The 15863-nt window shown below is 43.5% G+C and overlaps 2 protein-coding genes across 2 annotated transcripts in view; both read left to right on the plus strand.

Annotated features, from left to right (window-relative positions):
- Window positions 1–15863, plus strand: part of LOC103374114 (zinc finger protein OZF-like) — a 38719-nt gene that overhangs the window by 18814 nt on the left and 4042 nt on the right. Inside the window, exons 2-3 of the mRNA XM_008304148.1 lie at window positions 1064–1912; window positions 2165–2200. Of these exons, the coding sequence (XP_008302370.1) occupies window positions 1064–1912; window positions 2165–2200 (885 nt within the window). The remainder of the gene's footprint in view (window positions 1–1063; window positions 1913–2164; window positions 2201–15863) is intronic.
- Window positions 3488–15863, plus strand: part of LOC103374112 (protein krueppel-like) — a gene marked incomplete at its 3' end in the record, with an annotated part of 14621 nt that continues 2245 nt past the window's right edge. The window contains exon 1 of the mRNA XM_008304147.1: window positions 3488–3492. The remainder of the gene's footprint in view (window positions 3493–15863) is intronic.

The raw sequence follows: 15863 nt of genomic DNA on the forward strand, positions 1-15863 counted from the left end.
TTTTTGAGCTAAAGTTCCACGTGGTCGCATTGGTGCGAGTGAACGATGATCATCATTCTGATCTGGTTCCTTCCGTCGGCACAGGTAGCTGCTGCTCCAGTTACTGTGGTTGGAAATAGTCATATTTCTTCCAATGAAGTAAGTTGTTAGCACCAGTGCTACCACTGGAAAAGTTAGCCTGAAGCCCTGATTCATGAGACATTTGTTCTATTTGTGTAAAAGCAAAAAGAGAAGATTTCACAGTTATTTTTTACATCTAGACCACATTATACCAGGTACATACATGTAGTTGTGAACAAAAGTTTACATACATTTGTAAAGAACATGTATGTCATGGCACTTCTGAGTTCCCTATGACTCCTGTAACTCTTAATTTTCTATAAGAAGTTTCTTTGTCCACGTGATCAGCAACAAACTTGAGCTGAGCTTTAAGGAGCCATTCTGGAGGGAGGGCTTCTTTCCAACATGGCAGCCTCTCAGCCCATGCTGATGTAAAATACACTTGACTGTGGACACTGACACATGTGTTCCAGCATCTTCTAATTCATTGGAGACCTGCGTTTTGATCTCAGCTCTCTCAACTCTCTGTTGGCATGTTTGGAACAGTTAATTGTCTTTTCAACAATTCATTTCTGGGGTCAGTCCTCCTCATGGAGAGTGTTGATGCTTATCTTGTGGACAGCTTTCCAGTTAGAACCAACTAGACCAAGAGATACATGATATTTATACTGTTTGTATGGTAATTTACAAAAATTTGAAATTAAATATTCTACTTTTTTTTCTCAAAAATGGATTTCTGAATTTCATAAGCTATAAGCCAAAATAGTCAAAATTCAAACAAAAACTTGACATGTTTTACTTTACATGTAGTGAATATAGACTATATCAAAGATGACCTTTTTGAGTTATTAGTAAAATTGATAGCATGTCATACAAGATAAACCAGGTCCTACCTCAGCCTCTCAGCAACGTTTTAGTTGTTTCCTGAAGTTCCTATTCTGGCAGATGTGTGTTTGCCTTTCATCACATCAGTAACCATTTTCTTGTGTCCCTTTGTCCCCAGAACTCCCACTGCACTATGTCTATCAGAAGGAGGAGGCTCCTGCTGACCTGCTTTGTAATCAGGAGAGGAACTCTGTTCTGCACCAGAAGGATTCAGACCATCGCCAGATTAAAGAGGAACAAGAGGAACTCTGCACCAATCTGGACCAGGAGGACCCAGAGCCTCCACAGATGAAAGAGGAACAAGAGGAACTCTGCACCAATCTGGACCAGGAGGACCCAGAGCCTCCACAGATGAAAGAGGAACAAGAGGAACTCTGCACCAATCTGGACCAGGAGGACCCAGAGCCTCCACAGATGAAAGAGGAACAAGAGGAACAGGAGGGACTCTGCACCAGTCTTGAAGGAGAGCTGCTTATACAGAATCAGGAGAGTGATACCTTAATAGAAACTCCTACTTCTCAGGAAAGGGACCACAGTGACACAGAACCAAACAGTTACCAGATACTCTGTAACACTTTTCTTGTAGCGGAGAGGTCAGATCAGAAAAGAAGCAAGCATGGAGACTTAGAACCAACTACAAATGCAAAGCTGAAGCCAATGAAGACACATCACAGAAACAACAGTCACAGTAACAATGTAGACAACACTCCCATGGCTGACAGTAGCTGTGAAACTGACACAGGGGGAAAAGCCTTTAAAAATAGATACGACATGAAGAAACATTACAGCAGTCATACAGATGAGAAGCTGTTTGCTTGTAAGTCATGTGAGAAAAGTTTCAGCGATAGAGCTCAGCTTGAAGTCCACATGAGAACTCACACAAGTGAGAAGCCGTACTCTTGTGACACATGCGGAAAAAGTTTCATTAAAGAAGATAATTTGAAAGTCCACATGAGAACTCACACAGGTGAGAAGCCGTACCCATGTAGCAATTGTGGGAGAAGATTTAGTTTCGGATCCTCTCTGAAAGTCCACATGAGAACTCACACAGGTGAGAAGCCGTACTCTTGTAACACGTGCGGAAAAAGTTTCATTAAAGAAGATAATTTGAAAGTCCACATGGGAACTCATACAGGTGAGAAGCCGTACCCATGTAGCAATTGTGGGAGAAGATTTCGTTTAGGATCCGCTCTGAAAGTCCACATGAGAACTCACACAGGTGAGAAGCCATACTCTTGTGAAACCTGTGGAAAAAGTTTCAGTCAAGGGGGAATTTTGAAAGTCCACATGAGAATTCACACTGGTGAGAAGCCGTACTCTTGTAACACATGCGGAAAAAGATTTTCTGACAAATCAGCACATAAAAGGCACACAGCAGTCCACAAAGAGGTAAAGCCGTTCTCTTGTAAAACCTGCGGAAAAAGTTTCTGTCAAAGAGGTAGTTTGAAAGTCCACATGAGAACTCACACAGGTGAGAAGCCGCACCCGTGTAGCAATTGTGGGAGAAAAGGGCGGTGAGAAGTCATCCTGAAACATGTTAGAGGGTTAGGGTTAGGGTTTTTTTTTTTGGGGGGGGGGGCATTTAAACAGGTTAAAAGTTTTAAATCAGTTTCCGACTGTTCTTCAACAATAATTGTGAGGAAATATGTCAGCAGTCCTTGATGATCAGACCAGATGGAGTCTGGACTGTGGTGGTAGTGGAGCTGGGAGAAGAACCAGGCTGATCATCTGGATAAATGTAGTATTGGTACAGGCTGCTGTATTTTTGGTATCATACTTCATCGTTCATCAGCAAAGCAGTGATGTGAGATATTGTGAAGCTCTTTGGAACATTTTCACATCCTGCTGGAAGAACATGGCTGATCATGTGTGAACATACTGCTGGAGTCCAAGCAGCTCGAGTGCTGCTGTCTTTAAAGTAAAAGAAGACAAAGAAATACTGAGGCGTTATGACAGTAGGACACAGCAGAGTGTGTCATTGCAACAGAAGAGATCTGCACATGAACCTCCTTTGTTTGTTTGTGATGTTTCAAAGACAGACAGCTGAGGAGATGAAGTGGATTTCTGTTGGTGCCTGTAGAGGTAGTTGATACAGTCAAGACAGTCATAGTGTTTTGTTCCACATCCATCATTACATCTTTAAATGTCATTAGTCTAATTTCTTCATCAGAAAAATGTCACATACATAGCAGCAAAGTCGCCAAACAGAAACCACCTTTACTGATTTAAAATGTGATCTTCACAGGCTGTAATGCTGTACAGGTCAAACTGTGTGAAAGCTACAGCCATATGTCATGAATTTAATCTGTCATCTGTTTGTTCCTCATCAGGGATTTGTTTCTTGATGGATTGTTGGAAATGCTCAACTTCTTTTAATCTCCATATTGATTGTAAATAAACTTTAAACAACTGACTGCTGCTCCATGAGCGCTTTGTGAAATGTTTTGAATGTATTTAAACAGATTAACAATTACAAGATGTTTAATAATGACTTTAACATTGATGGACCCCAGCAAAGGTGTTATGTTATGAAGAAACACACAATTGGTTTTACTGGTAGTATCTGATACACACCCACAAATGTTAAAAAACATGTCAAGCTAGGTTACAGTTTCTGCTGTTTCAATACAGACCTTGTGTTATTTATTTATTCTTTTATCACCACATAGGTCATCAGTGTGATTTGTTAGTAAGGATCTTATGATGTAGTCAGGTCACTGTTATTTATACAGCACATTTAAAACAACAGCAACTGAGTCAAAGTGCTTTCCAATAGACAAGTAAACACAATGTCACTAATTTGCAGAGGTGGGTATCCAATGTTACTCAAGTAAAAGTAGAGAGTAGGCATCCAATAATTACTTGAGTAAGAGAACTTAAATACATTTCTTTACATCAAGCAGGGAACTGTATGTGTGTAATGCTGAATTTCAATCAGTGGAACAGCTGACAGCATAATAAACTGAATGCGAGTTGCTGCAGCAGAAATTTTATTCTCAGTCCCAAAGAGAATCACTCAGTAAAGTGTTAAGCTTCAACAGTAGTTGGCTCTCAAGGTTCCTACAGTGAAGCTGTGATCTTTTAGCTGCATGACTGAAGAGTCTCTGACAAGCTGCAGACGCTGGAAAACTTGTGTAGACTTTGAGTGACAACCTCTTGATTTGAGGAAAAGAAGGTTCATCAGAGGAGAAGTATTTTCACTTTGTGTTGGAATCTACCAACTCTGTATACTTCATCAGTTTGTTGGGGTGGATCCTCTGTTGACAGAAAAAATAATAATGAGGCCTAGGAGATGAATTAATTAAAACAGATTCATCCACACATCAAAAACAATCCTGCTGTACAGGAAATGTGTAAACCTAACACTTTGTATCCTTGACATGCTGTCACCACCACTGACTTCAATAATAGTAATTATTAAAATAAATATTATAAAAAAAAAAAATTACAATCATGGTCACCACTGATACAAACAGAGCTCCAAACCTATTCCAGGTAGAAGCCTGTTCCTACAGTTTAATGATCGTGTCTCTAAAATACAAAGTACACTGCTCAAAAAAAATAAAGAGAACACCTAAACAGCACAATGTAGTTTCAAGTCAATCACACTTCTGTGAAATCAACCTGTCCAGTTAGGACGCAACACTGATTGTGAATCAGTTTCACCTGCTGTTGTGCAAATGGACAAACAACAGGTGGAAATGAGAGGCATTTAGCAGGACAACCCCTATAAAGGAGTGGTTCTGCAGGTAGTGACCACAGACCATGTCCCTGTTCTCATCCATTCTCGCTGATGTTTTGGTCACTTTTGTCAGTGCTCTCAGCCCCAGAGGTAGCATGAGATGGTGTCTACAACCCACAGAAGTTGCTCAGGGAGTGCAGCTCATCTAGGATGGCTCATCAATGCAAGCTGTGGCAAGAAGTTTTGCTGTGTCTATCATCACAGTGTCCAGAGCATGGAGGAGATACCAGGAGACAGGCCAGTACACCAGGAGATGTGAAGGGGGCTGCAGGAGGGCAACAACCCAGCCACAGGACTGCTACCTCCTCCTTTGTGCAAGGAGGAACAGGAGGAGAGCCCTGCAAAATGACCTCCAGCAGGCCACTAATATGCATGTTTCAGCTCAAACTGTCAGAAACAGACTCCATGAGGGTAGTATGAGGGCCCGACATCCACAAGTGGGGCTTGGGCTTTACAGCCCAGCACCGTGCAGGGAGACTGGCATTTGCCTGAGAACACCAAGATTGGTAGATTTGCCATTGGTGCCCTGTGCTCTTGGATGAGAGCAGGTTCACACTGAGCATATGTGACAGACGTGACAGAGTCTGGAGATGCCATGGAGAATGTTCTGCTGCCTGCAATATCCTCCAGCATGACCAGTTTGGTGGTAGGTCAGTAATGATGTGGGGAAGCATTTCTTTGGAGGACCGCACAGCCCTCCATGTGCTAGCCAGAGGTACCCTGACTGCCATTAGGTTCCGGGATGAGATCCTCAGACCCATTGTGAGACCATATGCTGGTGCAGTGGGCCCTGAGTTCCTTCTGATGCATGACAATGCTAGGCCTCATGTGACTGAAATATGTCAGCAGTTCCTGCATGATGAAGGCAGAGGACCCAGAAATAGGCAAAGCTGTTGTGCACCACATGTTTACAAAGGCGGATTCTCTGGCAGAACATTTTCTGAGATTCTTCCAGCTGGTCATGACTACTCAAAGCCATCGCAAGGCTCGTCAGATTGTGAAAGAATTTAAGAACACGCAAAAGAGAGCTAATGAAGCCACAAGTCTTGAAAAAAGACAAGAAACTGAGTTTACAATCATAGCCATTGTTCAAAGATCAGTCTTCTCCAAAGAAATCAAGGAACTTCAGTCCCAAAAAAGAGGTGACTAAAGACAAGACAAGTAGGCTCTACCGACTCAATCCCTTTTTGGACCCCAAGGGTATACTTAGAGTGGGAGGTAGATTGGAGCAAGCTATGTTACATCCACACATCAAGCACCCCGCTATCTTACCAAAGATCAACCATATCACAAGATTATTGATTGTTCACTATCACCAGCACATACAACATCAATGCCGTGGTATGACGATGAACAAACTGAGAGCAAACGGCTTGGATACTTGAATGTAGTCAAGCAGTGTCATCCTATATCTACAACTGTGTCAAATGCAGGAATTTTAGATGTAGAACAGAAGAGCAGAAAATGTCAAACCTGCCCAGTGAGAGAATGGAGACAGGAAAGAAAGGAAGGAAAGAGCTAAAACTCTATGGACTGCTGTTTCCGTGCATGTGCTCACGCGCACGTATCGAATCACTCGATGATCTGTCAACTGACATTTTTCTCAACTCACTCTGAGCTTTTATTTCCCTGTGTGGAAATGTAATGCGTCAGTTTCTGTCAGACCAAGGTACTAACTTTGTTGGAGCAAGACGAGAGTTCCAGGAGGCAATAAAGGAAATGGACCAGAAAAGCCTGAAGCAACTCGGCTGCGAGTTTGTCATGAACCCTCCCTCTGCCAGTCATATGGGTGGAGCCTGGGAGAGGCAAATCCGTACAATCAGAAGTGTGTTGACCTCCATTCTGGATCAGTCATCCCGAACATTAGACAGTTCATCATTACGGACTATCTTCACAAAGTGTTGGCTATAGTAAACAGTAAATCTATAACCCCACACCTACTCAACAATCCTGCAGGACCTCAACCACTTATGCCCAATCTTCTCTTGATGATGAAGTTATCAGTGATACTACCACCACCAGGAGACGTTGTAAAGAAGGACCTGTACCTTTGCAAGAGATGGCGTATAGTGCAATACCTGGCCAATGACTTCTGGCACAGATGGGGAAAAGAATACTTGTTGAGCCTACAACAAAGACAACAATGGCAGAAAACAAGGAGAAATCCAAGCATCCAAAGAGCAGCAGATGGCCTGAGAAACGCTCCACTTTCAACAACCAATGCAGAAACTGTGGAGGTAAATATCCCCATGATGGTGAATGCCCTGCTAAAAATAAAGAATGTAGAGCATGTGGTAAATTAAATGATTTTGCAAAACAGTGCCGCTCAACATCCAAAGACACAAACACAAAACAACCAATAAACAAAGCCAGACAAGAACCAAAGAAAGTCCATCACATAACAAAGACTGCCCCTGAAGAGCGAAGAGAGCATGATTCATCAAGCAGTGATGATGCCTATGTTTTTGCAGTTGATGCTGACAAGATTTCAGAGTTGCCACAGACCCAAATCATGCTGAATGGCAACAGCATGTCTGTTTTGATTGATTCAGGAGCATCAGCAAACTGTATCAGGGAGAAAAGTTTTGATGAACCGATGCCACGTCCACAACTCAACTCCACTGTAACAAAGATTTTCCCTTTTCGCGCTGATGTTCCATTACCTGTCAGTGGTGCATTCAAGTGCAGTGTGGAGAAAGACAAGAAGAAAGCACAATGCACATTCTTTGTCATTAAAGGTGACTGTTTCAATATTCTGAGCTACAAGACATCCAAGACACTGGGCCTGATTAAAATTGTCACCACAGTGTCATGCACACCACAGTGTTCCACAGTTGCAGAGGAGCTGGTCGCAAGCCATCCGAAGCTGTTTCAAGGAACAGGAAAACTGAAAGACTTTCAAGTGAAGCTACACATAAATCCTGACGTATGATCTACATGCCAACCATACCAACGAGTACCATTCCACCTTTGCCAGAAGGTCGAGGATGAACTTCATAAACTCGGGGCAGATGACATCATCGAGGAGGTCACTGGCCCCACACCATGGGTCTCACCTATCGTTGCGGCTCCCAAACCTAAGGCCCCAGACAAGGTGAGGATCTGTGTCGACATGCGCCAAGCTAACATGGCCATAGAAAGAGAACGTCACATCACTCCCACCATGAATGACATGGTGCATGAGTTAAATGGAGCAACCGTATTCTCCAAATTGGATCTGAGAGCTGGATATCACCAGCTAGAGCTACATCCAGACAGCAGATACATAACCACATTCACTACTCACCTGGGCTTGAGACGCTACAAACGCCTGAGTTTCGGGATATCTTCAGCTGCTGAGGTGTTCCAGAACGCCATATGCCAAGCACTGCAAGGTCTCTGCGGTGTTAAGAATCTCAGCGATGTTCCAGAGGCTCAAAGAAACCGGTCTCACACTGAATTGTGAAAAATGTGAGTTCAACAAGTCCAGGCTCGAGTTTTTCGGCTTTATCTTCTCTGCAGAAGGTGTTTCAGCTGATCCCAAGAAGGTCGCTGCAGTCCAGCATGCTGCAGACCCCCAGACTCTGAGCGACATCAAAAGTCTGCTGGGCATGACCAACTACTGTTCCAGATTCATAAAAGACTTCTCCTCCATCTCAGAACCTCTTCGCTGGCTCACTAGAAAGGACATGACATGGACATGGGGTCCAGAACAACAAGCATCACTACAGACACTGAAGGACAGTCTGACCAGCGACACGACGATGTCGTACTTCTACCTGGGCAGAAAAACTGAACTGATTGTGGATGCTAGCCCTGTCAGGCTGGGTGCAATCCTCTACCAAAAAGATGAGAAAGGGGTGAAGTACATAATTGCATATGCTAGCCGGTCTCTGAGCGATGTGGAAAGGAGATATTCACAGACAGAAAAGGAAGCTTTGGCCATCGTGTGGAGTTGTGAGCACTTCCACTTGTACATTTATGGTCATCCTTTGACTCTGGTGACCGATCACAAAGACTAGAGATCATATGGAACAATCCCAGATCAAAGCCACCTGAAAGGATCAAGAGATGGGGACTGAGGCTTCAGCCCTACAACTTCAAGGTGGAATACTGAAAGGGTGCTGACAACCCAGTTGACTATATGTCTCGTCACCCACTCCCTTCTGACAGAATTGACAGCACACGTGCTGCAAAAGTAGCTGAGGAGTATGTGAACTTCATCGTGAGCCATTCAATACCCAAAGCCATGACACTTGACGACACAGACAAAACAGAGACACTGAAAGATCCAATCCTGCAAGAGGTCAGTGAGTGCATCAGACACAACACATGGCCCAAAATTGACCAGTCACGACATACTGACATATTAAAACAGTTCAAACGAGTGAGCAGTGAACTGACAACCTCACCAGATGTTGTACTGCGTGGCACAAGAATAGTGATTCCCACTACACTACAAGACAAAGTGATACAGCTAGCCCATGAAGGACATCAGGGCATTGTAAAGACTAAAGCACTACTGACATTGATCGCAGAGCAGAAGCAGCAGTACACAACTGTCTCGCATGTCAAGCCAACACACCAGTCGCACACACTGAGCCACTAAAAATGTCAGCTCTACCAGAAACTCCCTGGCATAGCGTGAGTGCAGACTTCTCTGGACCACTTCCAACTGGAGAGTACCTGCTTGTCATGATTGATGATTAAACATGCTACCCAGTTGTGGAGATCGTAAGGTCAACTTCAGCTAACACAGTCATTCTAGCCATGGACAAAGTCTTCTCCATGTTCGGGATTCCCCAGGTTCTCAAAAGTGACAATGGTCCCCCGTTCAGTAGTGACCAGTTCTCACAGTTTGCAGACTACCTCGGATTCCATCACTGCCGGATCACACCGCTGTGGCCCCAAGCCAACGTGACTGCAGAACGCTTCATGCGCACATTGGGCAAAGCTATTCGAGTGGCCGACACCCAAGGAATGCACTGGAAACAGTACCTAGACATCTTGAGTACAGATCTACACCTCACAGCACAACAGAAAGCTCACCTGCAGAACTATTATTCCAACGCAAGATGTTCACAAAGATTCCATCATTCACCCACAAACCAAGCAACGGTTCAGATACCGAAGTGAGAGCAAAAGATGACAAGGCTAAAGCGAAAATGAAATCTCATGCAGACTCTCATCGTCATGCAAAACCACACGCACTCACTCCAGGTGATACTGTGCTTCATCGCCAGCCCAAACAAAACAAGCTCACCACACCATACAACAACAAGCCGTATACAGTGACTAAGACCAATGGCTCCATGGTGACAGCATCCAGAAACGGGCACTCCATCGTCAGGAATTCATCATTCTTCAAGAAGATAGCTACAGGTGTTGAACCGCTACACTTCCCAATGGATCCTGATGACAATGAACATGAGTCCACCGACACCCCTACAACTGTAACACCATCACCACGGTACCCCACACGACGCAATAGACGTCCTCCAACTTACCTACGGGAATGTACTTAGGTCATGGATTGTTGTGCAAATTGATGACCGTTTACAGGTGTTGAGAGTCATGGACATTATTGTGATTTGTTTGTGCACTTCAGAAATACAACAAGAATTTACTGTGCACTAAAATATAAAATATATAAAACAGAGAGAGGCTATGAATGCTATACCAGCAATCAGGAATAGTGAGGGGAGCCTGGTGACTAATACTACAGACATTAATGCAGAGTTTAGGCACTTTTACTCCAGTTTGTACGCTTCTGAACTACAGGCAAGCATTGAGGACATTAGATCTTTCCTTACTGGTTTGAACCTTCCCACCTTAAATGAAGAACAACAAGATGTATTAGATGCACCCATTACTACTGAGGAGATTGTGGAGGTCATTAGAAGCTTATCATCTGGCAAAGCCCCTGGTTTGGATGGCTTCACGGCCGAGTTTTTTAAGTGTTTCGCTACAGAGTTGGCACCATTACTTCTGGACGTCTACACAGAGGCGTTTGACGCTGGGTCCAGCACTCAACTCCTCAAAGACAAAGGAGTTAGTGCTGGACTTCAGGCAGAAGACGGAGTCCTCTCTGTCAGACATCTATGACACCAGATGTTTATTTATATTATTTATATTTCTCATATATCCACAGTGTTCCTACCTTAACAGTACAATATATTTATTCTACCGTTTGGCTAGCTGTACATACTTCCCACTGGCTCCTTTTGTAAATACATGTATATATTCATATTTGTCTTTATAGTTTTACTTTTTATACTTCTGCACCACTGGAGTTGTCGTTTAATTTCGTTGTACCTTGTGTATGATGACAATAAAAAGCATTCTATTCTATTCTATTCTATTCTATTCTATTCTATTCTATTCTATTCTATTCTATGCCGGAAGTCTTTCATCAAAAGTGATCATGACCGAGAGACTCACTTTTAATTCCATCCTTGTTCATTTTCAGATGTTTGACCTCACTTTTGCATATGTTATATTTTCTTTCACCTCATCCTCAGATACTCTTACCGGGATCCCTGTTATGACTCCCCTGACAAACTTTTTGCTTCTGGCCAGCATTCATTTCATTTCCCTGCCCTCTATTTTATTCATTCTGATTGCTCTTTTCTGTTGTGCTCCACCTCTACAAATTATTAACAATGATCCATTTCTCAATATCTTCGCACTCCTTACCTCCCCAATTTCTTTACTGATGATTTCATTAAGTTGAACTGGATTCCATTTGCTGAACGAAGCTCCTTCTCGCACAAGGCTCGCGATTACCTTAAACTCTTCTCTCCTTTCCCCCGAAACCACTGCTCCTTCTTCGGAATCACTATCCTCTGTTTTCTCCCCCATTTTTTGCATTTCTGCTTCCTAACAACATTCCATCCACCTTCACATCTCCCGCCATCTACTTCCATCTCTCCTAACTTGCTTCCTGATCCGTCACTTCCCTCTGCCATCTCTCATCCACTAACCTCCAATCCGACTTTGGGATGTCACCCACCGACACTCCTAGTTCCTGGCGCCCCACACAGCTTCTTCTCAACAGAAGACACCTTGTACCTTGTGGGGCTCTTAATATGTGCCAATTAACTGTATCCCCTGAACACCATGTACATGTGGAACAAAACACAAGTTCCCCTTCTTCTCAGTGTTTTTACCCAAAATTAATTAACTTTATTTGCATGATTCTTCTTGAAATTATGACTTATTTATTCTTCAACATCCATCCATCAATCCATTATCTATACACCGCTTAATCCTCATTAGGGTCGCGGGGGGCTGGAGCCTATCCCAGCTGACTTAGGGTGAAGGCTATTCTTCAACATCTTAAGTGAAATATTAATATGTATTTATTGTGTTTTAAAATGAATGTTAAGATAATGAAATTAATATATGAGACTTGCTGGTGACGCCGGCTACAACAATGATTATAACAACATGCATTTCCCTGAGTACATTCAAGATTAAAACTTAGAAGCACAGAAACCAAATCAATTCAAAGACTTTATGAGCAGCATATTGTTGAAATGATTTATGATGCAATGGAAATGTTTAGTTGATTAAAATCTAAAACAAAGTCAACACACTGAAAACTAGAACGTAAAGTGATTTTGTTTTATTACATGTGTGCTTATTTGTTATGTATCAGTTTAGTTTGGTTTCTGTAGTCGTGCTGTTGTTTAGAATCTGTTCATAGGTTTCTTCCTTTATTTTTGGTGAATGTAGAATTACTATTTCTGCTACAAACTGTGTGATAAGAGAGAGATGAAAGGANGGTCCTAGGAAAGGCTGTGCTCTCTCCAAACAGCGACTGTCCCACTGGATTGTGGATGTCATTCGCCACTCATATGGGGCAAGTAACCGTTCTCTGCCATCAGGCGTAACATGCCACTCCACCAGGAGTGTCTCTACGTCATGGGCTGCCCTGAGAGGAGTGCCCTTAGAAGATATCTGTGCTGCAGCTTCATGGGCCTCATCAGGAACATTCTCCCGGTTTTACAGGGTGAATGTTGCTACCCCCCATCCACTGGGTGTGGTGCTGTTGCCGAAGTCCTCTGATTCTACTCGTTAAGGTTTGTAATCAGGATTCCTCGTGACTTTGCTGGTATAAGTCATTCAGTGCTTAAAGCACCGCCTCTGGCGGTCAGCAGGGATGAAATAGAACAAAAGTTACGAATGTAACTACGGTTCTATGAATCCCGAATTACCGCCAGAGCACTCTGTCACTCAGAATCCCCGTGTTCTTGCGAGAAGATTCTGTAGGAACAGATACTCTGATGGCACCGGAAGATATAGTCTCCCCCGGGTCATCCAGGTGTCACAGGTGACATTGTTGATATTCATACTCGAACTGCACATGCGCGAAGGGGAATATTCAGTGCTTAAAGCACCGCCTCTGGCGGTCATTCGGGATTCATAGAACCGTAGTTACATTCGTAACTTTCGTTTTTTGGATATAGATGCTGGTCTGATTTCAGTAGACCAAGAAAAGGTATTTGACCGTGTTGAACACAACCTCCTTTGGAGGGTCATGGAAAGTTTTGGGTTCAGTGCTGGTTTCATAGCCAAGATTAAGGTGTTGCACAGGGACATTGAGAGTGTGTTGAAGTTCAACGGCAGTCTGTGTGCTCCTTTTAGAGTGTATAGAGGCCTCAGGCAGGGCTGTGCTCTGTCTGGGATGCTCTATACACTCTCTCTGGAAACTCTCCTCAATAAGATATGTTCTAATCTACAGGGTCTGTTTTTACCAGGTTTTAGTGAAAGCATGATTTTATCCACTTATGCGGATGATCTCATTGTTTTATCAGGAGCCAGGAATAAGTAGACATTTTAAGTAGCATAATTAGGGATTTTAATGTGACATCTACAGCGAGGGTCAACTTGAAAAAAGTGAAGCCCTCACTGTCAGCAAGTGGCATGGCGGCCTTCCAGTTCTTCNTGCTCCAGTTACTGTGGTTGGAAATAGTCACATTTCTTCCAGCAGCGAAAGTTCGTAGCACCAGTGCTACCATTGAAAAAGTTAGTCTGGAGCCCCGATATATGATTTGTGTGAAAGCAAAAAGAGAAGATTTCACAATTAGTTATTTTTTTACATCTAGACCACATTATACCAGGTACATACATGTAGTTGTGAACAAAAGTTTTTATACATTTGTAAAGAACATGTATGTCATGACAGTTTTGAGTTCCCTATGACTCCTGTAACTCTTAATTTTCTATAATAAGTTTCTTTGTCCACGTGATCAGCAACAAACTTGAGCTGAGCTTTAAGGAGCCATTCTGGAGGGAGGGCTTCTTTCCAACATGGCAGCCTCTCAGCCCATGCTGATGTAAAATACACTTGACTGTAGACACTGACACATGTGTTCCAGGAGCTTGTAATTCATTGAAGACCTGCGTTTTGATCTCAGCAGCAGGTGATTTTTTTTTCCTGATGGTGGCAGTGACACAACTGTGCCATGTGCTTCATACTTACAAAACAATGTTTGCACAGAGGACTTTGGGATCTATAGCTGCTTTGAAATGGCACCAAGTGAAGAAATAGAAATAGGAAAATAAAAAAATAAAGTAAAATAGCTATAGAAAGAAAAGAATAAAAATAAAATACAATAAATAATAATAAAAAATAAAACAAGATAATAGGACAAATATTTACAATAATTTACACATCTGAGCAGAAAATGTATGTGTAGTACACATACATTTTCTCCCATGATTGTGGTTGCATGTACTGAACTAGATGAAGAGATACATGATATTTATACTGTTTGTATCGTACTTTGCAAACATTTCAAATGAAATATTCTACTATTGAAAAAAAGCTGGACTTCTGACTGGGCTTCAAGGTGGCGTGGCATTGAGCACTGTCGCCTCGCAGCTAGAAGATCGCCTGGGATCTTCCTGTGTGGAGTTTGCCTTTTCTCTCTCTGCAGCGTGGGTTCTCTCTGGGTTCTCTGGCTTCTTCCCACAGTCCAAAAACATGCTGAGGTGTGAATGTGAGTGTGCTTGGTTGTCTGCGATAGACTGATGACCTGTACAGGGTGTCCCCTGCTGTTGCATGCTCCCTCCCTCCTGTTTCCTTCACTCAGGTGCTGCTCATTCAGTGCTGATGACTATAAAGAGTGGAGGAGTGGTATCAGATGCGGTGGCTGTCGCTCTCTGGCTGGTTGTGATGATCTCTGTGCTCACTCTGCTCTCTGGCTCTTGTTTGCATGGCCGGCGCACGCCCCTCAGGTCTGACTGTCTGTTGGGCATCCACTGCCACATCAGCGTCTGCACGTCTTAAGTGTTTGCTCTTCTTGGAGTGGAGGACAGAGGTCTGGGTACTGTTTGCGGGTTTTTCTTTTTAGTTGTAGGACAGAGCGTTGACCCTGCCTCAGTTTAGAGGGAAGGCTGCAGGTTCGACGGCCCACTGCGAGGTTGGCCTGGCTTTTCCCCTGTTTTTGTGTTTATTTCTACCAGCGTCCGGATTCTTGTTTTGTGTTGAATATTTGTAAATAAACCTTGATTTACTTTACACTCTCTGGCGCAGCATCCGATATGTTTGTGGTCACTTTTTCCGAGCCAAAGTTTTAAAGTAGCCGTAACACCTGCCTTCGCCCTGAGTCAACTGGGATAGGCTCCAGTCCCCCCGCAACCCTAGTGGGGATTAAGCGTTGTATAGATAATTGATGAATTTCTGACTTTCAGAAGCTACAAGCCAAAATAATCAAAATCCCCCCCCCCAATTTTATTTTTTTTTTATTTCACGTCTTCTGAAGAGGAAGCAGAGACTGTGGACTCAGTGGCAGAGGCTGGGGGTGGATGAGATCCGTCCTGAATACCTCAAGACTCTGGATGTTGTGGGACTGTCCTGGTTGACACATTGCAACATTGCGTGGCAGTCGGGGACAGTGCCTCTGGGTTGGCAGACAGGGGTGGTGGTCCCTGTGTTTAACAAGGGGGACCGGAGGGTGTGTTCCAACTACAGAGGCATCACACTCCTCAGCCTCCCCGGTAAGGTCTATTCCAGGGTATTGGAGAGGAGGATACGACCAATAGTTGAACCTCGGATTCAGGAGGAGCAGTCTGGTTTTCGTTCCGGTCACAGCACACTGGACCAGCTCTACACCCTCCATCGGGTGCTCGTGGGCTCATGGGAGTTTGCCCAACCAGTCCACATGTGTTTTGTGGATCTGGAGAAGGC

Source organism: Stegastes partitus, unplaced genomic scaffold, assembly GCF_000690725.1.
Source record: "Stegastes partitus isolate 25-593 unplaced genomic scaffold, Stegastes_partitus-1.0.2 Scaffold2147, whole genome shotgun sequence".
Taxonomy (NCBI): domain Eukaryota; kingdom Metazoa; phylum Chordata; class Actinopteri; family Pomacentridae; genus Stegastes; species Stegastes partitus.